This window comes from Scyliorhinus canicula, chromosome 2 (genome assembly GCF_902713615.1).
Source record: "Scyliorhinus canicula chromosome 2, sScyCan1.1, whole genome shotgun sequence".
In the NCBI taxonomy this organism is placed as follows: Eukaryota; Metazoa; Chordata; class Chondrichthyes; order Carcharhiniformes; family Scyliorhinidae; genus Scyliorhinus; species Scyliorhinus canicula.
In genome coordinates, this window is record NC_052147.1 from 34,478,278 (window position 1) to 34,504,362 (window position 26,085).

General features: G+C 39.2%; 1 protein-coding gene across 2 annotated transcripts in view; it reads right to left on the bottom strand.

Moving 5' to 3' along the window:
* Positions 1-604: 604 nt before the first annotated feature.
* Positions 605-26,085, bottom strand: part of ppm1aa (protein phosphatase, Mg2+/Mn2+ dependent, 1Aa) — a 37,513-nt gene continuing 12,032 nt past the window's right edge. Inside the window, exons 3-6 of one of the 2 annotated variants that reach the window (XM_038775767.1) lie at positions 23,528-23,645; positions 19,644-19,755; positions 15,970-16,024; positions 605-4,963 (exon numbers count right to left, since the gene is read on the bottom strand). In XM_038775767.1, coding sequence (XP_038631695.1) covers positions 4,934-4,963; positions 15,970-16,024; positions 19,644-19,755; positions 23,528-23,645 — 315 coding nt within the window. In that variant the 3' untranslated portion in view covers positions 605-4,933. Of the gene's footprint in view, positions 5,044-15,969; positions 16,025-19,643; positions 19,756-23,527; positions 23,646-26,085 lie in introns of both variants that reach the window. The other variant, XM_038775760.1, reaches the window with a different exon arrangement.

Below are 26,085 nucleotides of genomic sequence, written 5' to 3' on the forward strand. Positions count from 1 at the left end.
AATTTACCGAGTTAGGAATGTGCGATTTAACGAAAACAGGTGCAAGCTGACAAAACATTTGCACATTGATATGCAGTACAAGCAAAGTGTCAGCAGTAAATTTCAGTAGTTGCACACTAAACTTGTCAACTACGTAAAAAAAACACACCTGTGGTCATATACTACAATAATGCACAGGCAGGCCAAATGCACCAATATTGCTCTTGATTCAACTATTATTTTCAGGGGGTATAGAACAAGCCAGGATGACTGACCTTTCTTCCCTTCACGTTGCTGCAATGTCTATCCTCCAATTCTTCCATTGAGGATCAGGAGGTCAGGAATTTAGATCACAAAACAGTATCTTTCCCTGTGGCATGTTGAAAACCTATAAACCGACCTACACCACACAATTAATGTCTTCTCATTGATTTTTGTAATATGAAACTAAAACCATTTTGGATATTACTTTTGTTATAAATTCAGATGAATAGGTACATTTTCTAAGGCACAATTTAAGTTTTTGCCTTATTTAAAAAATCGATGAAGATTAAGTCACAAACAAAATTATTTATCACCCCATTTAAGTGACCTGCATGATTCAACTCTAATAAAAACACAAAAATATAATGCAATTGCCTGACACTTTAATTAATGGCACCTTCAGCCATAAATATATTTCAAACCACCACAGTCTGCAAACATAACAATGTACAGGCATATGCAATTTGTTCAATTGACTCCAAACAAATAGTACAATCTCACAGTTAGGAACTAAATTCACACAGTATTTCCTTTGGAATTGTACATTATACAAAATATACAATTAACAAGTTTTTGTAAACACAATCTCAATTTCCAATAACAGTTTAATTGCTGTGAACAATAATGTACCAAATATTGTTACACATTCTACACGTCAAACAATGCATTCTAGTGTAAGATAAACGGAATAGAAAATTTAAATTACTTCTCACTGACAGCATAATTATTTTCTATGCTAAAGTTATTAAAATATTTTCCAATGCCATTATCTTTTAATCTGAAAAAATATATATCAATGTGCGAGTGAAGTCTAGCAAAATGAAGATGCAAGCTGATAATGAACATAAACAAACAATATCTCTGTAGAGGATGAATATTTCTGGCAATTCACAAAGTTTTCTTCTAAGACAGGCACAGCAAGTTTTAGACAAATGCGGCATACAATCCCTTCTTTTGCAATGTGCTGGGACAAATGTTATTCTAGAACGTAGTAAGGCAAACTGGTGTGATTACAGTTACATTTTCTGATAACACAACCAAAGCAACAGTGGGTGGGAAAGTTCATTTGTCTTACATTTATAACACAACAGTGAATAAAGTGAATTTGCACTTAGTTTATTAGAAAGACAACAATGCTTCAGATCAAATCTGCAGTCGTTCAAAAACTTGAAGCAAAATTCTGAGTCGGCTTGCCCTCTTAAAAGCCACAACACTCAATTTTTTTTCTTTTTAAATGTTTCAAATACTTATAACAGTATTTCCCCACCACTTATGTACAGAAATAACAATGCAATTTTGAGTTATGATATTCCAATGAAAATTGTAATTCCAATCAATTATCTAGAATATATAAAAACTAATTTTTGATTGTAAAATAGCCCAAATGTTCAAAGTAGAATAGACCATGAACAGTCTGATAATCTAGTGAATATCTCTACTTTTGAAGCTGACCAGAATTTCCATAATCAGTCACTTGAAAGTTATCTGGTCACCCTCACTTGAAGATATTTATGTCTCAGGCTACACAAAACATATCCTTCATTTAACTTAAAAATTGAATTTCATTCAAAAATTGCAGTTTATTGTCTCAGACACAAGTATAGTTTTCAAATCACTCAGATTAGAAAATCCACCTGGGAATAATATTATTTAAAAATGTAGTAGCAGGGTTGCCAGCAATGATTATTTATTTCATTATGGATGCCAAAAAATAGTCTTTACTTAAAATCACATGTTCTAACTATTAAGGAGGTAATTCAAATACGTATTAAGTTTATTAATCTTGTACATTAACACGTGGCTTTATCATTTTCTGCACAAGATCTGTTCAATATTATTTCAGGAGCCATCTCTGACTCGTATATCTTAAACATTTCACAAATAGAGAGGTGGATTAGAATGCTTTCTTAAAAGACTTCACAATATTGTGGGTGGCACAGTGATTAGCACTGCTACCTCACAGGGCCAGTGACCCAGGTTCAATTCTGGCCTTTGGTGACTGTCTCGTGTGGAGTTTGCACATTCGCCCCTTTTCTGTGTGGGTTTTCCCCAGGTGCTTTGGTTTCCTCCCACAGTCCAAAGATGTGCAGGTTAGGTGGATTGGCCACGGTAAATTGCCTCTTAGTGTCCAGAGATGTATAGGTTAGGTTAAGGGGTTATTGGGATGGAGCGGGAAGTGGAATTGTGTGTAGTGCTCTTTCAGAGGGTTTGTACAGACTTGATGGACTGAATGGCCTCCTTCTGCACTGTAGAGATTCTATGATTGTTACTGGAACCTTGGTGACGTTATTCGAATGGCACAGCAGTGGACTCCATTCAATCAGGGGTCTCAAGTTTAATAAGCTGCTGAAATTCACCTTGATCAAAGAAAAGATTGGGAAAATGGGAGATGACTCAATTGAAGTTGCTTCCAAAGCAATTTCAGATTTTTAACGATGACCATTAGTGAAGTAGCAATATTTTGTAAAAATTACATTTCTTTTTACCCGCTAATTAATAAAGCAAAGTTCAAAACATTTTGCTCATTTTTCCTTAGCTGGCATGGAAATTATAGCCGTTGTGTTAAAAGAAACTTAAAAATTGTCTTCAAAGATTGATTGCTGAATCTTTTATGACCAGGGAGCACTACACCAAAACTATAAAAGCAGCATCTATTTTACTATCACTAGAATTTCATTCTGTTGAAGCTCTGTACAATGCAATTTTAAACCATGATAACTAAAAGAAAATATTTTTTGCTCTGACAAGATTAAAAGAAAATCCAATGTCACAATCTACATTTAACATAAAAACAGCTGGAAGCTCTTTCAATAGTCACTTGCATTGGACTGTCTGCTCACAGTGGTATATGGAAACCTGATCCAGTGTCATAACCAATTCCTTTCCACGTACTTAAACCCACTGAAAATGCAGATCAACCTTCAGACAATCCGTACCAACAAGACACATGTCCTCAGGACAACACACTTTATATAAAACTTTCCCACCCTGAAATAAACCTCTTTTTTGTTTAATCCTCCACTGTTGGAAACAATTAATGAAAGATTTAGCCCAATGGGAAAGTAATCCGGTTACTAAACATTTGATAAAATATTAAATACAAATAAACATTGAAAGCAATTTTTAAAAACGTGCAATTTTGAATTGCTTGGGATAGCACGGTTCAATGCCCGTACCAGCCTGCCCGAACAGGCGCCGGAATGTGGCGACCAGGGGCTTTTCACAGTAACTTCATTTGAAGCCTACTTGTGACAATAAGCAATTTTTTTCAAGACCAGCCAAATTCATCCGGAAGTGTGTTATTTACCCTTTAGGGAATCATTTAGAGGTTATTATATAATCATGGATTGTCAAACAGTAACGAATGCTTATTGAAGTGCAATAATATATCAATTTCTCACTACAATTTTAGAAAGACACTGTTATCACCGTATCATTAATACATAATAGAAACAACTAAAAGCTTTGGTTGATTAAAGATCATAAACAAAGCTTTTACATGTTTCTGATCAATGGTGGAAGTATTTTGACATTCTAAAGCACAACAATAATCCAGCTCACTTCCGATCTGTGATCACAAGCTACCATATCATTGCTGGCTGAACAACTGGACAATCCAACCAACTGACCAATAAATGCTACCAATATTATCATTCTAGGTTATTTGGCCAAGTAAAATGATCCAGTAAAAGGTCGCCATCTCCTGGACAGAAAAAAAGCTAATGAAATTACCTTTGCTGTTACAGACAACATATATATTAGCTGATACAGCAAAGTTAATGCTCAACATTTGTAGTTTGGTCTTATGTCCATCAATCAGATTAGAGATAAAAGAAGTCTTAAATCCATTAATGTATTTTTAATTCTTGGAAGTAGAAAGGCGTCATGTGGAAAGGCAGCATTAAAGTATAGATATTATAACTAACTGTTAAGTACAATGCTGTAAAACTTATAGTGGTATAGGTATTTTATTTAACAGCAAGAACATGGGGCATTCTGCCATTTAACAATATACGTACCTCAGCTAGATTTTTCAAAATTAGAGAGAGCATTGTACAATTCTCAATAAATCACTTGCCCCAACAGTGTAACGTCAGCTTTAAAAGACGTATAGTAATGTGGACATGATGATTCAAGTTTAATCTGTGACATACCCAACAACGGAGCAACTCTACAAGATCTTGGCCTGCCAAACACAAAAATTTAAATTTTACAGAGCATTATGATATTGGACATAATTTGATGAACAGCTCACCCATGACTCAATTTAAAGATTGAAACAAAATTTCTTTGGATGAAGAGGATTCTTCTTTTGATAAACCAATAAATACATGGCTGCTATTTCTGTGCCACAGGAATATCAGTTGGCTTTCTATACAGTACATTTTGCTCAAAGGTCATACTCTATTAAATAGATGCAAGTTTTCTTTTTAAAAGACAGAATTGCACTAAGTCAATAAGATTAAAACAAACAATGCCCAATTTATAGCAGAAAGAATTAAATCTTCTGTATTTTTGGCCACTACAGTTGAATCAGATCCTGGGTGAATCATGGCTGGTCACTGAATTCTGGTATTGTATTCACACCCTTTTTGAATTTCCTTCACAAAACAAAATGTTTTGCTGACTTGTGGTTCTCGGATATGTGATGGCCTTGATTGTGGACGTATGCAAGCTTCCTGGTTGGCAGTTACCACATATCATCAGGAGATGGAGGTTCCTTGATTAAAAAAAAAACAGAAGCATAACCCTTTAAAGTCTGGAATGCCAAAATGTGCAGAAATATCTAGACAACCCAGACTATAAAGAGTTAAGAACCATAATAACTGACTGGAATTATAGTTTGCATTAAAATAACATGCAAAACTTACATTTCGGTGGTAGATATTTAATATAAATCCCTGGTAGTTGCCAACACTCTCTCCCGTAACTTTGGATTTTAACACCCTCAGCCAAAGTCAACCTGTCCATTCACATGATTCATTTCATATCACTGTGATCAAATATTGACTAAAAAAGAGCAGCTATTCCAGATTCCAAATTTCACAAGTGTTCCTTTCTGGTGTAACTGGGTTATGACTTTTTAATTAAATGTTTAAACATAACTGTAGTTAGAAAGTAATTTATAGGGCAGCACGGTGGTGCAGCGGTAGCACTGCAGTCTCATGGTGCTGAGGTCCCAGGTTCGATCCCGGCTCTGGGTCACTGTCCGTGTGGACTTTGCACATTCTCCCAGTGTTTGCGTGGGTTTCGCCCCCACAACCCAAAGATGTGCCAAGATTGAACATGTTAAATTGCCCCTTAATTGGAAAAAATGAATTGGGTATTCAAAAGTAAGTTATTGCAATAGCACTTAAAATTCAAAGGCAGTGCATCAGATCTAATCACACAGGATTGATCAGTTCTGATGTGGCATCACACACTTGGTAAAAAACTTTCTTGGGGGAGTAGACAGGAGATGCAAATCAGTAGGATGGAAGTGAGAAAAGAAAATTAAAAATATACAGCTGGTGAAACTAATATTGTACTTTGGGAAATCAGCTGATCACATAACAGCAAAGACCATTGCTGAGTCAATCCTTCCAGTTATAGCAGAGATGCATTCGCTGGGAGACGGTTGTAACCTTACAGCGACAAAAGTATATTGGAGGAAGAGGTCTGGGAAGGGGCCAGAGGCGTAGGTACGTATTACATCTGACTACATCAATTCAATCTGAAATTAGAGCTTGTAACTATGGCTCTATCACATTCAACACAAGTGATGTGACCTAAAACTTTCAACAAAGATGATTACAAACAAATAATTGATGTATCTAATTTTGATCTCTTTCTATTGGATTAAGGTTATAAAATCTCAAAAGATACTAGTTTCAAGAATGATCTGATGTTTGTACTTCCTTTACACTACATCCACCTGTTCTGACAGCAGCTCTGGAGGAAGTTACAACTAGACTACATACTCAGAGATCAATGGGCATTAGAGCTGGTAGAGATCAATGCATGCATGAGCAAACGTGCAGACAGCGTCCTGTTTTCCAGTCTCCCGCCAACAGGGTAGTTTTTGCGATTGAAAGCATTGTTTTAAAAAATGAGCTAAATGCAACGAGAGGAGGTGCTTCTGCTTTCAGGTGCAGATTTTTCCCCCACTGTTTTAAAAACACTCAGTGCAAAATGCACAGTATAAACAGTATGCTGGGGCACACAAGTACTGGAAGGTTTTATTCACTAATTTGTTTGAGGCATGTTATTTTTCCCAAAAGTTAAAATCATAAGCAAACTGACCACCTGTAAACAGCAACACTATGTTTTCCCCCAACTATCTTTGCTGCTTTCCAAGATGGCAATTGTTTACTGAGCGTTTAGCTCCTTCTTCATCTTCTTTCGAACACTCCATGAATACGAACACTATAATTACATGCTAAAGCGAGGAATGATAAAACATACCCCCCAATCGTGTCTTCAGGATCCTTAAGGGGGAGGGTGAGCAGCCAGAAGTTGTGGTGCACATTGGTACCAACGACATAGGTAGGAAAAGGGGTGTGGAAGTAATAAACGAGTTTAGGGAGTTAGGCTGGAAGTTAAAAGCCAGGACAGACAGTTGTCATCTCTGGTTTGTTGCCGGTGCCACATGATAGCGAGGCTAGGAATATGGAGAGAGTGCAGTTGAACACGTGGCTGCAGGAATGGTGTATGAGGGAGGGCTTCAGGTATTTGGATAATTGGAGTGCATTCTGGGGAAGGTGGGATCTGTACAAGCACGACAGGTTGTATCTGAACTAGAGGGGCACCAATATCCTGGGAGGGAGGTGTTCTCGTACTCTTCGGGAGGGTTTAAACTAATGTGGCAGGGGAATGGGAACCGGATTTGTAGTCCAGCAACTAAGATAGCCGATGTTCAGGACGTCAAAGTGTGTAGTGAGGCAGTGGGGAAGGTAACACTGACAAACAAGAGTACTTGCAGGCACGGAGATGGGTTGAAGTGTGTGTACTTCAATGCAAGAAGCATCAGGAATGAGGTGGGTGAACTTAAGGCATGGATCGGTACTTGGGACTACGATGTGGTGGCCATCACGGAAACTTGGATAGAAGAGGGGCAGAAATAGTTGTTGGAGGTTCCTGGTTATAGATGTTTCAATAAGATTAGGGAGGGTGGTAAAAGAGGTGGGGAGGGTGACATTGTTAATTAGAGATAGTATAACAGCTGCAGAAAGGCAGTTCGAGGAGGATCTGCCTACTGAGGTAGTATGGGTTGAAGTCAGAAATAGGAAAGGAGCAGTCACCTTGTGGGAGTTTTCTATAGGCCCCCCAATAGCAGCAGAGATGTGGAGGAACAGATTGTGAAACAGATCAAATAGTTTGGATGGGGTGGTGTTTGTGCAGTGTGTCCAGGAAGCTTTTCTAACACAGTATGTAGATTGTCCAACCAGAAGGGAGGCCATATTGGATATGGTACTTGGTAATGAACCAGGGCAAGTGATAGATTTGTTAGTGGGGGAGCATTTTGGAGATAGTGACCACAATTCTGTGACTTTCACTTTAGTAATGGAGAGGGATAGGTGCGTGCAACAGGGCAAGGTTTACAATTGGGGGATGGGTAAATACGATGCTATCAGACAAGAACTGAAGTGCATAAGTTGGAACATAGGCGGTCAGGGAAGGACACAAGTGAAATGTGGAACATGTTCAAGGAACAGTTACTACGTGTCCTTGATATGCATGCTCCTGTCAGGCAGGGAAGAGATGGCCTAGTGAGGGAACCATGGTTGACGAGAGATTGAATGTCTTGTTAAGAGGAAGAAAGAGACTTATGTAAGGCTGAGGAAACAAGGTTCAGACAGGGTGCTGGAGGGATACAAGATAGCCAGGAGGGAACTGAAGAAAGGGATTAGGAGAGCAAAGAGAGGGCATGAAATATCTTTGGTGGGGAGGATCAAGGAAAACCCCAAGGCCTTTTCCACATGAGAAATATGAGAATGACTAGAGCGAGGGTAGGTCCGATCAAGGACAGTAACGGGAGATTGTGTATCGAGTCTGAAGAGATAGGAGAGGTCTTGAATGAGTACTTTTCTTCAGTATTTACGAATGAGAAGGGGCCATATTGTTGGAGAGGACAGTGTGAAACAGACTGGTAAGCTTGAGGAGATACTTGTTAGGAAGGAAGATGTGTCGGGCATTTTGAAAAACTTGAAGATAGACAAGTCCCCGGGCCTGACGGGATATATCCAAGGATTCTATGGGAAGCAAGACATGAAATTGCAGAGCCATTGGCAATGATTTGTTCGTCCTCACTGTCAACAGGAGTGGTACCAGGGTATTGGAGAGTGGCGAATGTCGTGTCCCTGTTCAAAAAAGGGAATAGGGATAACCCTGGGAATTACAGGCCAGTTAGTCTTACTTCGGTGGTAGGCGAAGTAATGGAAAAAGTACTGAGGGATAGGATTTCTCAGCATCTGGAAAGACACTGCTTGATTAGGGATAGTCAGCACGGATTTGAGGGGTAGGTCCTGCCTCACAAGTCTTATGGAGTTCTTTGAGGAGGTGACCAAGCACATGGGTGAAGGTAAAGCAGTGGATGTAGTGTACATGGATTTTAGTAAGGCATTTGATAAGGTTCCCCACGGTAGGCTTATGCAAAAAGGAGGCATGGGATAGTGGGAAATTTGGCCAGTTGGATAACGAACTGGCTAACCGATAGAAGTCAGAGAGAGGTGGTGGATGGCAAATATTCAGCCTGGAGCCCAGTTATCAGTGGCGCACCGCAGGGATCAGTTCTGGGTCCTCTGCTGTTTGTGATTTTCATTAATGACTTGGATGAGGGAGTTGAAGGGTGGGTCAGTAAATTTGCAGACGATACAAAGATTGATGGAGTTGTAGATAGTGAGGATGGCTGTTGTCGGCTGCAAAGAGACATAGATACGATGCAGAGCTGGGCTGAGAAGTGGTAGATGGAGTTTAACCCTGAAAAGTGTGAGGTTGTCCATTTTGGTAGGACAAATATGAATGCGGAATACAGGATTAACGGTAGGGTTCTTGGCATTGTGGAGAGATCTTGGGGTCTATGTTCATAGTTCTTTGAAAGTTGCCACTCAAGTGGATAGAGCTGTGAAGAAGGCCTATGGTGTGCTAGCATTGATGAGCAGAGGGATTGAATTTAAGAGCCGTGAGGTGATGATGCAGCTGTACAAAACCTTGGTCAGGCCACATTTGGAGTACTGTGTGCAGTTGTGGTCGCCTCATTTTAGGAAATATGTGGAAGCTTTGGAAAAGGTGCAAAGGAGATTTACCAGGATGTTGCCTGGAATGGAGAATAAGTCTTACGAGGAAAGGTTGAGGGTGATAGGCCTTTTCTCATTAGAATGGAGAAGGATGAGGGGAGACTTGATAGAGGTTTGTAAGATGAACAGGGGAATTGATAGAGGAGACAGCCAGAGACCTTTTTCCCGGTTGGAACAAACCATTAGAAGGGGACATAAATTTAAGGTGAATGGTGGAAGATATAGGGGGATGTCAGGTAGGTTCTTTACCCAGAGAGTATTGGGGGCATGGAATGCACTGCCTGTGGAAGTAGTTGAGTCGGAAACATTAGGAACCTTCAAGCGGCTATTGGATAAAATGATGGGGTGTCGATTAATTTGTTCTTAATCTAGGACAGAGGTGCGGCACAACATCGTGGGCTGAAGGGCCTGTTCTGTGCTGTATTTTCTATGTTCTGTACCAAGGCTTGATGCAAGACTCTTTTATCTGACTTATTCACAAGTGTATGCAAATGGAATGGAAAAAGGGACCACAGAATAACAGAAAAAATAAATTGTATGGTTGTACTTTGAGGACCAAAGTAGAATCAATATTAATCCTTGATAAACGAAAATGTGAGGCACTCACACTTATTATTTGGGATTGCAAACTTTGATGTTGCTTCAAATCTTCTATAATCTTACATGGCTTCAGTCTCAGCTCAGGTTCAGACCTGCAATTTTTATTCCCTGTTCAAAGTCTTAATCCCATTCTGACAAAAAAATCAGGCACCCCAAATTTTATGCTCAAATCCTAGGCAAAAACTCCAAATTAAGATTGTTAATCCTTTAATTTTATATTTTTTAAAGAGCGGGAATAATGACTTAAATTCAAATTGTAGCTGCCCAAGGGAAAGGGAGCGGCAAGAGTTAAGAGAACACAGCACAAGGAAAAACGAATGCGAGAGAGAGCACAATAGACAGAAAGAAAGTGTACACAAGAATGAGAGTTGCAGCTGTGGCCAGGCAAACAGGCAGGAAGGGCCACCTCCAGCCACTAGCCTAGGTTCAAGTGCCATAGTGGGGCCGCATGCTGATTGGAAAATTCCAGTTGGCCGTTGACAATCGGTATTAATAGACCTTTAACAAATTCAACTGGCCATCCCTGGTTTATTGTCGAGTATCCCTGGTAATTCCTGGTGTGGGCAGCACGGTAGCATGGTGGTTAGCATAAATGCTTCACAGCTCCAGGGTCCCAGGTTCGATTCCCGGCTGGGTCACTGTCTGTGCGGAGTCTGCACGTCCTCCCCGTGTGTGCGTGGGTTTCCTCCGGGTGCTACGGTTTCCTCCCACAGTCCAAAGATGTGCGGGTTAGGTGGATTGGCCATGCTAAAGGACTGGTTGCGCTACTGTTTATGGAGGAAGCAGATAATTTGAAGTCTTCAATTGTGATGGATAACAGGGTCAAGCGTCCATTCATCATGGGCATACAGACTATGTAGTGCGTGCCAAATATTAAGCAATTCTGTCTGCATTGGATATACTGAAGGCTTTTTAAAAAATATTTTTATTCAAGGCATTTTCACATATATACAAAATATAAGAGCAAAACAACCCAATAAATAACCAATGCCCCTGACACCACATTCCACTTTCCCCCTTGCTGATCCCTCAATCCCCCTTAAAGAAATCAATAAATGGCTTTGACTGCTGGACCCCTCTGCTGGCCCTTGTAGAGCGAACTTGACCTTTTCCAGCCTCAGGAATTCGGTCTCGTCGCTCACCCACACCCCCGCTTTCGGTGGCTCCGAGTCCCACCACCCCAGCAAAATCCATCTCCGGGCTATCAGGGAGGCAAAGGCCAAAACATCAACTTCTCTCACCCCCTGGAATCCCGGGACTTCCAACACACCAAATATTGGCACCTCTGGACTCAGAAACACCCACACACCCAATACCTCAGACATCAACCCGAGAACTCCTGCCAGAACCCCGAGTCTTGGACATGGCTAGAACACCTGTGATTTGCAGGGCTCCCGCACACCTACCCTCTACCCCCTCGAAGAACCTACTCATCCTCGCCACCATCATGTGGGCCCGATGCATCACCTTAAACTGGATGAGGCTTAACCTCACACACGACGAGGACATGTTCACCCTCCGCAAAGCCTCCGCCCACATCTCAGCACCCATAGCCCCTCCCAGATCCTCTATCCATTTATGCTTAATATCCCCCATCAGGGCTCCCTCCCATTCCATCAACTCCTTATAAATAATCCAACACCTTCCCCTCCTCTATTTCATCCTTCAAAAGCAACTTGTCCTGCAACCCAAAGGCACCTCCTTCCTCATGAAACCCCGAACTGCAGGTACCTAAAGACATTCCCCACGTCCTCCAGCCCTGCACATTCGCCCCCTATAAACAAGTCTCCAAAGCACTCAATCCCTGCCTGTTGTCACTCCCGAACCCTCGCACCCAGATCTGCCAGCGCAAACATATGGTTGTCACAGATCAGTATCCACACTGAGGCACCCTCCAGCCCCAAACACTGCCTCCACTCTCTCCACACCCTTAAGGCCGACACCACCACTGGGCTCAGAGTACCTGGCCGGCGAGAACGGTAAAGGTGCCACATCTCAGCCCCGATTTGTTCCCCTACACAACGCCACCTCCACCCTCCCCCACATCAATCCCTCCCCCACCATCCAGTTCCTCACCATTTCAATATTCGCTGCCCAATAATAAGTTATCATATTCGGCAATGCCAGCTGCTCCCCTTTCCAAAAACGTTTGCGCTGGGCTTCACTGGAACATTGCAACAGGCCAAGGACAGACATGTGGACATGAGAGCAGGACGGTGAGTTGAAATGACAAGCGACAGTAAAGGTCTGGGTCCTGCTTGTGGACGGACCGGAGATGTTCCGCAAAGTGGTCACCCAGTCTGCGTTTAGTCTCTCCAAAGAGTAGACCGCACCGGGAGCAGCGAATGCAATAGACCAGATTGAAAGAGGTGCACGTGCCTCATCTGAAATGAGTGTTTAGGGCCTGAGATGGTGAGCAGGGAGGTGGTCAAAGGGCAGGTGTTACACCTTCTGCAATTGCATGGGAAGGTGCCGTGGGAAGAGGTGAGGTGTAGAGGTGATGGAGGAGTGGACCAGGGTATTCGGAGGTAATGGTTCCTGCAAAATGCTGACAGTGGGAGTGAGGGGAAGATCTGTTTGGTGTTATGGGTGGCATGGTGGCACAGTGGTTAGCACTGCTACCTCACAGCTCCAGGGATCTGGGTTCAATTCTGGCCTCGGTTGTGTCTGTGTAGAGTTTGCACTTCCTCCCCATGTCTGCGTGGGTTTCCCCTGGGTGCTCCAGTTTTTTCCCACAGTCCAAAGATGTGCAGATTAGTTGGATTGGCCATGCTAAATTGCCCTTAGTGTCCAAAAGGTTAGGTGGGGTTACTGGGTTACAGGTATATGGTGGAGGTGTCGGCTTAAGTAGGATGCTCTTTCCATGGGGCAGTGCAGACTCGATGGGCTGAATGGCCTCTTTCTACACTGTAAATTCTAAATTTTATGAATCATGCTGGAGTTGGCAGAACTAGCGGAGGATGATTCTTTAAATGCGGAGGCTGATGGGGTGAAAAGTGAGGACAAGGAGGGACCCTATCCTGGTTCTGGGAGGGAGGAAAGTGGGTGAGGGCAGAGGTGCGGGATTGGGTCGGACATGGTTGAGAGGCCTGTGAACCACAGTGGGTGAGAAACCATGATGAAGGAAGAATGAAGACATAAAGGAATTACGGGATATGGCGAGAATGCGGGTAAGTGGTTCTGAGACCACGAATAGATCAGCCATGATTTTATAGAATGGCGGAGCAGGCTCGAAGGGCTGGATGGTCTACTTCTGCTCCTAGTTCTTATGTCAACAGCACCGTTCTGGAAAGTGGCATCAGAATAGATGTGACGACGGTGAAGGAATTGGGAGAATGGGATGGAGTCCTTACAGGATATGGGGTGTGAAGAGCGCAGTCGAGGTAGCTGTAGGAGTCAGTGGATTTGTAATGGATTTAGTGGACAGTTTATCCCCAGAAATTCAAATAGAACAGTCAAGAATGGGAAGGGAAGTATCGGAGATGGACCATGTGAAGGTGATAGAGGGTAGAAATTGGAAGCGAAATTAACATTTTTCCAGGTCCAGACAGGAACATGAAGTGGCACCTAAACAGCCGTCGATGTACTGATAAAAGAATTGTGGGATGGGGCCAGACTGGAACAAGGAATGTGCCACATTCCCCACAAAGAGACCGGCAAAACTGGGCTCCATGCGGGTACCCATAGCCACACCTTTGGTTTGGAGGACATGAGACATGTTAAAGGAGAAATTGTTGACTGAGAGGACAAGTTCAGCCAGACGGAGGAGAGTGTTAGTGGATCGGGATTGTTCAAGCCTCTGTTCAAGGAAGAAGCGAAGATTTAAAGTGATTTGCAAAAGAAGCAAATGTGGAAAAAAAACGTATTCACACAAGTGGTTCAGGCCTGGAATGCACTGCCTGGAAGTGTGGTGGAGACAGGTTTAATTGGTGGCATTCAAGAGGGCATCAGATGATTACTTAATAATAATAATAATAATAATAACCTTTTATTGTCACAAGTATGAAGTTACTGTGAAAAGCCCCTAGTCGCCACATTCCGACACCTGTTTGGCAAGCTGGTGGCCTTGTTCTGCATCACAAACCAGCTGTCTAGCCCACTGAGCTAAACCAGCTTGAATAGAAACAATGTGCAAGGCTATGGGGAAAAGACAGAGTAAAGGCAGTGCTCTTCTGGAGAGCCGGTGTAGACACGAAAGGCCAAATGGCCTTCTTCTGCGCGGTAACAATTCTATTTTTCTGTGAGACCATTATCAAAGACAAAATGAATTCCCATTTTGGGAAGCAGGGTCAATAGATAGCCATAATAAATTTGTTGAAGACTGATGATGTTTGTCAATTTCATTGAATTATTTGATAAAGTAACAAGAGGTGTTCGATGAAGATAGTGTAGATGTTTATATATGGACTTTAAAAAGATGTTTGATAAAGTGCCACTTAACAAATCTATTTGAAAAATACAGTATTAAAGAGATGATTATAACTTGGGTATGTAATTGACTACTGATTCGGAGAATGAGCAGTGGTGAAATTATGTTTTTCTGAGAAATATGCAGTTAGGTCCCAGCAATCAGACCATTACTTTTCTTGCTTTATTTATAAATGACCTGGATTTGTGTACAGAAAGTACAATTTTGAAGTTTGTTGATGACACAAAATGTGGCAACATAGTAAATAGCGAACAGGATAGTAGCAGAGTTCAGAGGGACATAGACTGGTGAATTGGGTAGACATAAAGTAGATGCAATTTCATGCATTGTAGCCTAATTGGTACTATTTTTGAGGGGATGCCAGGGCAGAGAGACATTGGGTGCATATTCGTAATTTTTTGAAGGCCACGGCAAGTTGATGATGCAGTTTAAAAAAGCACACAGGCCACTTGGCTAGGAAACTGAAGGCAAAAACAAGGAAACCATGTCAAACTTCTACAAGTTACTGGTTAAAGCCTCAACAGTTGTATTGTTTACAATTCTGGGCATTGCACTTTAGGAAGGATGTCATCATTTTTGGGAGGATACAGAGGAGCTTTGTCAAGGTGATAACAGGAATGAGGGACTGTAGTTATGCAGATATATTGGAAAATCTGGGATTGGTCTCCTTGCAGCTGAGAAGGTTATTGGAAGACTGAATAGTGGCACTCAAAATCAGGAGGGCTTTTGATAGTCCCTCCATACTTGTCCTGGCAAGTGGGCCAGTAAATCAGTAGTTATAGATTTAAAATAATAGTGGAAAGGGTGAGAGGAAGAATGAGAATTCTTTTCACACAGAAAGTCATTGAGATCTGGAATAAACTACCTGAAAACTGAGACGAATCAAATTCCACACTTCCAGGCAATTGAACATGTACTTGAAGACGACTAATTTGGGGTGCGGTGCCAAGCTGGACAACTTCTTTAAAGAGCCAGCAAAAGTACAACACGTCAAAAAGCCTCTTTTTATACTGAAATATTGTTTTCAGTTTCTTTTTATCCATACGGTTGGTAATGTGAAAAGTGATGTTTACTTTTAAATAGACAATTTTATGGAGGTATTTTTGGCATATAAAACAATGACATTGTATAGTACTGTACAGAAAGAAAAGCAAATAACACATAGTGCAAACCACAACTCCATTCCCGTAAGGACCTGATGAAAAGTGATGTTTAACAATATACAATTACCATTGCTAATAATGGTTGGTTTTCAGTTTGAAAACAACTTTGTCTTAAGCACAAAGGGTCAGAATTCCTATCATAAGTTACTGGCATCTATTGGTCCAGCCAGATAAAGGGGTTCACAATTACAATTATACGAGTTTCCTGGATAGAAATAATAAACATTAAGGCATTTGCTTTAGAAATGTGGTTACTCACTGCATCAGCCCTACAGGGATTCAGTCTGTTGTAAACTGCTTCAATAACACTCCGCCTAAAGAAAATAAAAAATTGAATTTAAAACTAATTTTTCAGCTGCATATTCAAGAGTATGTTGACATGAAAAGGACACTTAAATAAAATAAAAATGCTTCTGAAGTTGCAGCATGATTTGTAAATAATTTTTAAAAAATTATGCTTCAACAAATCATTCAGAACTTTTAAATTTGACTTCTCACAACCTGATGTTACTAAAACAAATGATGACAGTGCTGCATGTATGACACTATATCAATTCAAAATACGTATTCTCACCATCCAAATTGTTTTCAACCATTCAGTGGCATTTTCGTTTCTTGATTTCAGAGTCAAAATAGCAAATTGTGTATCAGCTTTACTAAAACTTAGTGAAGTGTACAACACTTAGATGGTTCTATACTAGTGAGAGCAGCTTAAAGATTTATAAAATTTACATTGCAAAGTCATTCATAACTGCTATAGAGCACCCGATGATTGAACTATAAAATGTTTGTAAAATAAAGTTAAATTATGATAGCAAATGAAAACACCACTTACTTTTGATTGCCATAGGAGGACCTGTACGTACAGCTCCATTTTTGATGCCTTTGTGTGGCAAATCATATTGACTTCACAATTTTATTCAGTTTTATTAACCTTTATGAATTGCAACAGTAAGTTAGTACTCCATGGGGAATGGCTTACATTTAAGTGCTCCACACAAATTGATACACAAAGTCAAAATGGTTTTCAGCAAAGTTCGCACAGGCTAACCATCATTGCTGGTGTTTATAGTTATTTTGGCCAGAATTATTGTTACTTTATAGTATTCTTCTCCAGTTTAAAAATATATCTGAATTTAATCTAAAGCTTGTTTTACTGAATATTTCTGAAAACCGGGTTTGTTCAACTGTGTGGGACTGCCCTTGTCTGGTTCCACTCTTACAACCAGCAGTAGCAAGGAAATTACCTGCAATGGCTCCACTTTGCACTTATTCAGAATTCAGCCTAATATTCAGAAATTTGCTCCAATTAAATATTGGGAAGACCTCTATGACCAGTCTTCAGTTTTCACCATAAACTCAATTTTCTAGCAACTGACTCCACCCCTCTGCCTGGAAAACATCTCAGGTTGAACCAGACAATTTACAACTTTGCTGCCGTATCTGCCACGGCTTCCAACCATATATTCTGTCCATCATAAGACCACCTACTTCCACCCCTTAATATTGTCAGTTCTGCCTTGCCTCAGCTCATCTTCTACAAAAACGACATCCAAGACTTTGCATTCTAGACTTGGCTACGCCAACACTCTCCTAGTTGGCCTTTTATCTTCCACCGAGCAAAAACTCTGCGACTATATCCTAATTCACAAGTTCCATTAAGCCATTATCCTTGTGCTTATTGACCTACGTTGGCCCAAAGATAAGTAATGCCTCAAATTTTTAAATTTTCACCCTTGTTCTTTTAATCTCTCCATGACCTCATTCCTCTCTATCTCTGCAGACTCTTCCAGCCCTGCAACCGCTGTAATTCACTGTGATCGTACAGCTCTTGTCCCTTGCGCATCTCCTACTTTAATTGTTCTTACACTGGCAGTTGTGTTTTCAAATACCAAGACGTAAACTCTGGCATTCCCTCTTTAAACCGTTGCCCTTCTTCAGCTCTCTCTCCTCCTTGAAGATGCTCCTTAAAACCTACCTCTGACCACGATTTTGGTCACCTATCCCAAAATCGTCTTGTGTGATTCAGTGTCAAATTTTGTTTGATAACTTCCATGTGAAGTATCTTGGGACATTTTACCACATTAAAGATGCAACGGCGTACATCTTAATCTGTCAAACCTTCAAGGGTACCACCAAGTTTTATATTGTTTATTTTCACCTGCAGTATTACAGAAAGCACATAAAAGTGGTTGAAGGCTTAAAGTGTTTCAATTCCTGCAAATGATCACATCCAGGAACAATTCATATCAGATTGTGAGAGTACCATATAGATTTAAATTTAAATGAAATATGATGAGAACAGGATAGCTTTCATTTACAAATTATGGTTATGGATGGGAAGCACACCATACACAAATAGGGCAGGAAAGGAAAGTAGTTTCATTTCTCAATAATTGAATTCAAGATGCAGTTGGCTGGATTACCTCATCATCCAACCCCATAATTACAAGAATTAAACTAAGGTAAGGATTTAGAACACTAATCTGTGGATAATTTTAAACTTTAAAAAAATTTTTTTTTAGCAACATTCAGCAACAAAAATAAAAAAATTCTCTAAAATGGTTTCTATTTTCTGCAATTAATTTCTAAACCACTATTTCGGACAAATAGAATGGACAGATTTGCATCCAGATGTTACCTCTATTTTATTTTCTGCAGCCTACACATTCAGGTCACCGGGCATCAATTTAAATGATTTACATGTGACACACCTAACCATTCATCTGAGTTGCTAATTGCACAGCATTATTTACTCAGAAGAAAAAGCATTTAAAACATACAACTGCGAGCATTATTATTCAGGATGGGCAAGCAGCAGAGCTATTACCATACGTGATTGGGTGCTGCCAAAAAAGGAAAACAACAAACTCATGACGGGTAAAGATGATTCACAATCATATAATTGATTTTTTTGTGTTATATATAGACTATTTTTCATATTAGTCAGATAAAGTCAGGTTGTTTCCATGCTACGTACTCAACGGCATTACCATAACAATGTAAAGAATTTCCCTACCAGATGAGAAATCAGTTATGCAATGCTGGTACATTTGTAAATACAAACTGCTTTAGCTATATTAGGCGTAAGGCATACTTACATTGACTATGAATCAACAATTACAAACATTTTTTTCAATGAACAGAAGTCAAATGAGCATGCAAATTTCTTCTCCCAATCCACCATTACCATGCAAAACGTCACTTAAATAGCTGCAGTATCCTTTTTTATTTCTATTTGAACAGGAATTGAATAAATTCCCTGACAAGGTTTAATGTATAGAGGTCCCGTATTTGTGAAGGCAAACAACAGGTTTAATTTGATAGCTTTTATTACAATTCAAGAAGCTCAAAGCAAAAGGATACTGCAGCTTTAAAATTATAATAATTGCCAAATTTTAAGTATATTAGCAGATCAAAACCACCCATAGGGGACAAGATTTATTGGTTATCCATTTTGTGTATTTAAGTGAATACTAGTTTTGCTTCCACTGTGTATGTTTGAATGTATTGATCATTTAATTTCTAGCACCTATAACTTTCAGCATTAATGCGGTGATGAAAGAACATTAATTTTATTTTGCACTGTGTGGGGCTAAAATGGGACTGTTAATCATTATGTAAAAAATATAACTGATTATATACTACCCCATTAACTACACCAAGTTACATTTTCAGGTCATCCTCAATATATTCATCACCACCTTTTTTCAAAATCAAATATGCCGCACTGAATTGCTGAGTCAGTCAAAGTTTGTTCTCTTTGTTCTAGGAATAACATCCATTCTTACAATTAAAAAAGTCAGTTAAGGAGCCAAGTGTTGTGCTGGAAAGGGAAGCTTTATTTGCAGATGATTAGCAGCCCCCTTTAAGTTCCTTTCAACAGTGCAAATAGATTTTTTAAGGTTATGATTACACACATTGTACACTCACTTGCTGGCCAGTTCACCTCCTGGTGGGAGGTTTGGAATGCTCTCCAACGACAAAGCACGCATCACGTGGACTAGACCTGGTAGCCCCTCAGCACCCTGCTTCTCAAAGATTTCTGGGGAATCAGAAGGACTTCTGGGTCAGTGGCATGTGCATATCAAAACTATATGCATATATCAGAAATTCAACATTTGAAACACTGAAACAACTAAGCAGCAACAGTGAAACATCAATGTAATGCACTCGAACAGAATTTGATCTGGTTTCTTGTGAGTTGTTTATAATCACAATATTCTGGTCATACAATTATCATATAGATTTTTAAGAACTTTGTTGCTCGAGTGCAACAATAGGAGATTCTGTTAATAGGACAAATATTTGAATTCTGATTAATACAAACAATTCATTAACATTTTGAATAGTGCATTACAACTAGTAGGTTTTGGATCGGAAAGCATCAATAACCCACATTTACTGGGACTTTTCAACATCAACAAGTAGTTACAACATAGAAAGAAAACTTACTGGTGGGCGTACAAAGAGTTGTTAAACAGAACAATTTGAAGAAAAGCCTTCACCACTAACTGGGGTAGCTGACCGCATAAGAGATTTAGTGAAATGTTCTACAAATACTTCCTAAGACTTAGCCAAATAAAAAAATTCAAAGATCTCAGAATTGATTCAGTAAATGTCTTTATTAGAATAGCTTTTTAACATAACTTTATAAATATGGCTAACATATTATCTACATCAGTACGCTGTATTTTAATATTCCTATTTGTATAATTTACTATACAAAAATAAAAGATTCACAGCCACTTACTACCCATATATTTTAAACCATAACTAACTACTTGATATTAGGCATATCAGATGATAGTGACACTAGAGTTTGTGTGCAAACATTAAGCAAGTGACTACATTACATAAATCACTTCTTTTGTCACAATATATTTCCTTATATAGCTTCTTACAGTCTTATTTGACTAAAGATGTAGAGACAAAATGACAAAGTTGATAAATTTAGTCCCTCATCTTTTCTTCTGCAACAAAATCAAATAAACAGCTGTTACCAGACATAGACAAGGGAGATCAAAAGATACTTCCACAGAATAAAGTTTCATTATAACAGGCTTCAATTTTGGCAAGAGATCATCGTGACTTGATTTCTTCCTATGTGTAATGTATATTGCACCTATCTATCTGTAGGGTGCCAATCAATTGTATGTTTCAATGTTACCTAAAATGTCACTATGGGAAAATTATTGTTTAATCACCTGCTTTGAAGCACATTATCTAATGCCTTTTTCTGTTGTTTAAAATCCTATGAGTTTACTAACATGTCCTTGCTGCTCCAACCCTATGGAGTTAAGGCAGGGTGAAAAGTAAATAAAATTGAAATAACTTTTGCTTTAAATTGTGGACCAATAGGAAGCACTGACCACATGAATCTGGGCATCAATTTCACATTCATTTGAATAAATCCAAACCGTTCCCAAATTGAAGGTGGGTTAAATAGTAATGATTGTACCGACCAATGGAAAATATGAGGGTCACCTGCAGCTTCCCACACAATAAATTTAGCTGTATATCAGTGGGATGTAGCCAAGATAAAAAGAAGGAATAAAATAGTCAAATAAGGCTGTTACAGAGAGAGATCTATGAACTGGAACATTTATAAAAACTGTTGACATGTTGGGCTCATAAAATTCAGCAAAATTAGCATTTCTAGTTAAAATCGGGCATTATATAATAGCAATAATCAGCTGAAAGGTGTGTATTACAGGTGCTCAATGCAAGCTATTGGAATGTAATGCATCCACTATTAGCACATATTTGATATCACTTTATATAATACATACCACATTGTGCACTAGTCTTGAATACACACCTTTATATATTATTGCTTCACTTAAGGCCTAATATTGTGTATTATTTTAATGAAAGGTCCCAGCAACTCCAAGCACACCATCCAAACATAAATTAAATAGATTTATATTCTGCTAAGTAAATACAATTAAGAAAGTTATTTTATCAAAAAGAACTAGGACTAATTGTCAATTGGAATGTAGCTTATGTACTAATAGGGGATGCAAGGTCAAAACTAACACTGCCAAGTACAGTACCAAAATTTTATGAAAATAACATCCTCAAAAAATTGGTGCATAAATTTTTAAAACAAAATGCTTAAAAATTGGAAAATGGCTTGCACATACATAGGTTCATTGCACTCTCACTAAATTATACCAATCACACATGTTGAATACTAACCACTCAAATAATCATAGCATTTTGTTCATTGACAGACAAGACTTTCCTAATCAGTTCTGAAGACAAGTTTCAGAGATCAAATCTGGGCCTGAAATTAGTTGCAAGATGACCTTTTAAGTATTCCTTACTTTGTCTGATCCATGCATTCTGAATTGATGTCAGTGTAATCCTTTTCAGGCCGTAGCTTTATACAGGCATCAATTTAGACACAAGTTCAGATAGTCCCTTATCATATATGTTAATTCCCCTCAAAAATAAAGTGTGCTGTAGTCAAGTGTTGTCATACCCCAATTTGTTTTAATATTCAGTTTAAAGTTGCCCTGAGAGTATACACAACGTGGAATAGCCTTACAGACACATCAGTGCAGATTTCATATTAACCTTTAGGAAATGCACTTTGAATGTCCCACTCATTATTTTTGTATAAATTATTTAATGATGTGGGTGTCACTGGGAAGGCCAGCTTTTAATACTCATTGCTTGAGGAGATGGTGGTGAGCTGCCTTCCTGAACTATTGCGATCCATGCGGTGTAGGTAGACTCACACCTACCTTGTCTCACCTTCAATTGCACTTGAATGTGCAAACTCTAGTGGGAAAACAGTCCAGGCTGAGATTTCATTCTAGAAATCTGTAATTTTACTGCAGCCGCAATCCACACAATTTTCACTTTCTGATCATTTTAAGAGTGAAGATTAAGTGACTAATGTAATTTCAACATTTTCATGATGAAGTGGCAACTTATCCCCAATAATTTTTTCACGTCAGCTATGGAAAAATAAACATTGTCTATGGTCATTATATTTTCCTGTCTAACTGAACAAATGTTAGAAACTCCACAGAATTAATTCAAGCTCTTGAAAACTTGAAACAAAGGCATAAACCTTTTTCAAAATGACACACTTCTGCCGAAGATGTCTCAGTGCATAATCTTCCATTATAGACAGGATGTTCTGTTTCAACCTCGTGCAAAATCTGATTTGTATTATACAGTTTACATACACAAACAAGTAACAATTCCACTTTTTTGGCTGTCAGAACCAAAGTGGCAACACTTCCAGGCACAGCTACATTTTCAGTGGCAGCCTTCAAAAAACCTGAGCCAACTACCAGTAAATCACGCTAGCAGCATTGTTGTTAAATTGGACACAAAAAGTCTAATGGCACATAACCTTGCAGCAGATTTCGAATTATTGGGGTTTAGTTGTCCTGCAAGTGAAATGGTCCCCACAACCAAAATATCAAGTGCTTGTATAAAGCAGTAACAGCACTGACTACTCTATAATATATACTACAAGATATGCAACTGAAAGCTCTAACTTACAGTATTTATGCAGAGGTTACCCCTCTAAGCTCAGGCTTATATTGATGATATCACAGAGGAAGTTTTATAAAAGTACAATTTTAAATTTTTACCATTGTAACAAAATCTATCAGATACTAGGCATTGTATGCAGCACTGTAATGAAATACAGAATCACTTAAGTTCATTCAGGAGCAACAGAAGATAAAGATTTATAGAATTTAATTGTCTAGTTCATATTAATGAACTTAGAGGGTTAACACTTTAATTTAAGTTATTTTACTTAGCAGCAAGTGTTTTTTTAGATGCTCCACCTTCCACTTTGTTCTCCAGATACTTGTCCAGCTCAGCCTCTCTCTTCACTGCTTCAGGTGATACCTTTGGTGCATTTGGAAAGCAAATCAATATGACACTCATGTTGTCTCGACTCCCCTGTTTGATGGGGAGAAAATAGTCTCAGTCACACACATTTTTTAAAAACAATCTTCAAGATAGAAAATGAGCGCTTATTCAACACGAGAATATGAATCACAGAAAAATACAGTGCAGAAGAGGGCATTCAGCCCATCGAGTCTGTACTGACACATGGAAAACATCTGACCTACCTAATCCCATTTCCCAGCACTTGGCCCATAGCCTTGAATGTGTCATGTGCAAGCCGTGAATTTTATGATGTGTCATGTGCTCATCCAGGTACTTTTTAAAAGGATGTGAGGCAACCTGCCCATACCACCCTCCCACATAGTGCATTCCAGACCATCACCAGCCTCTGAGTAAAAAGGTTTTTCTTCAAATCCCTCCTGAAGTTCCTGTCCCTCACCTTGAACTTGTGCTCCCTCCTGACTGATCTTTCAACTAAGGGGAACAGTTACCTCCTATTCACCCTGTCTATGCCTCTCATAATCTTGTACACCTTGATCAGGTTGCCCCTCAGTCTTCTCTGCTTCAGCACAAACAACTCAAACCGATTAAACCTCTCTTCATAACTTAAATATTCAATCCCAGGCAACATCCTGGTGAATCTCCTCTGCACCCCCTCAATTGAATCGCATCCTTCCTATAATTTGGCAACCAGAATTGCACATACTACTCCAGCTGTGGCCTCAGCATAGTTCTATACAACTCCCTGCTTTTGTAATCTGTGCCTCAATTGATAAAAACAAGTGTCCCATATCCCTTTTTCACCACCCAATTTAACTTGCCCTCCCACGTTCAGATATCTATGGACAACACGCCAAGGTCCCTTTATTCCTCAGAACTTCCCAGTTCCATGCCGTGCATTGACTACTTCATTATTAAATTACTCCTTCCAAAGTGTATCACCTCACTCCTTTCAGAGTTAAATTCCACCTTCAGGATTTTATCCCATATGGAGGGTTTTTGCATCTTTTCACAGTTCAGTAAACAGTCTAGGTAGAAACTCACCAGTGTACAAAACTCAGAACATGTCTAAAGTTGGATGTGGTTCAGCAATTTGTCAGCACTTCTGACCAATCCCATGTGTGCTGAGAATTATACACACACAACCAATTTAAGATCATCCAAGTTCGCATTTACGCTTGCTAGAAGCTACATATGCACGGACCTGTGCTCTACAGGCAAAATTAATACTTCCAGACATTGCACCTTTATAAAATAAACAATAGCATGGGAACAATAGCTCCCTGGTGCATTTGCCATGGCAACATCTTCAACAATCAGAAAAGACTTGCCAATGAACCAGCACCATTTTTCTCATGTAGTATAAATTATTGCTCCCTTTGAAATTTGCCATTCTTGTGTCTGTCCTGATGAGTGTAAGATGAAAAGCTTCAGCAACATGTCTCTTTTTACAACAATAAAGCAAGTTTCCCTGTTCGGAGGTCATAATGATTTATTTTGCTAACACTAACTGAGGTACATGTATTCATTAAAGCAGTAAAACTTACATTTCAGAACCCCAGTTCTGAAAAGGCAACAAAGAGTTGTCAAGCTACTCATTTAATGAAAAGGATGAGTCTTTTACAGACAAATCTTAATAAAAATACTGAACATCTCTGGAACATTCCTTTAATGCATCAAGTACAGTTTTTTTTTAAAATGCCAGTTAATTCACTACTATGTTACACCAACTGAGCCTACTGATGAATTTGGTTTGGAGAGTGCAGAATAAGTGGTTTCTCCATCCATATTTATAACGAGATCTGTCTGTGAAGTTCTCGTGCTGTAATTTATTTAAGCAGGGAGCAAGAACTTACAACAGAAGTCAGTTACGTGGGCGTAAGAACTTACAACAGAAGTCAGCACAGACACAAGAATTATATTAATAGACAGTAGGCACTGTTGAAAAACTTTCAAATTTATAAATAGATTATATACAGGACTATATTGTTAACACAACACTTCTAAAATGATAAGATGTTTACATGAGAAATAATGTTAGTTCCACTGTACAGGAAGCTGAAACTTATTGCAATAAAGACAAAAATAACTGTAAGGAATTGGATATCACTAATGTGCTTTTTCCTATGACTACCATCTCCAAATATTTAGCAGCCAAACTAATAATTTTGATCAACATTTTAAGCTTGAATGAAAAAATTACAATGAATATAATTTTCTTCCATTCTGAATCTAATTTCTATATACAATTCTCATCTTTCTCTTTTTCTTAATTTTGTGTCAATTTACTTTATGACCCACCTCATTCATTTTGTGTTGGTTATCCCATTACTTTGTCATCACAATTGCACAACTTCATCAACTATTCTCTATTAGTCTTTGTATCTCCACCAATCCTGGGGATTTTCTGATAATCCCTGATTCTGACAGTAATTCAGCACTTATCTTTATAATCACACTGCCTATATTTTGAAAAATCCTTTGTTAATGG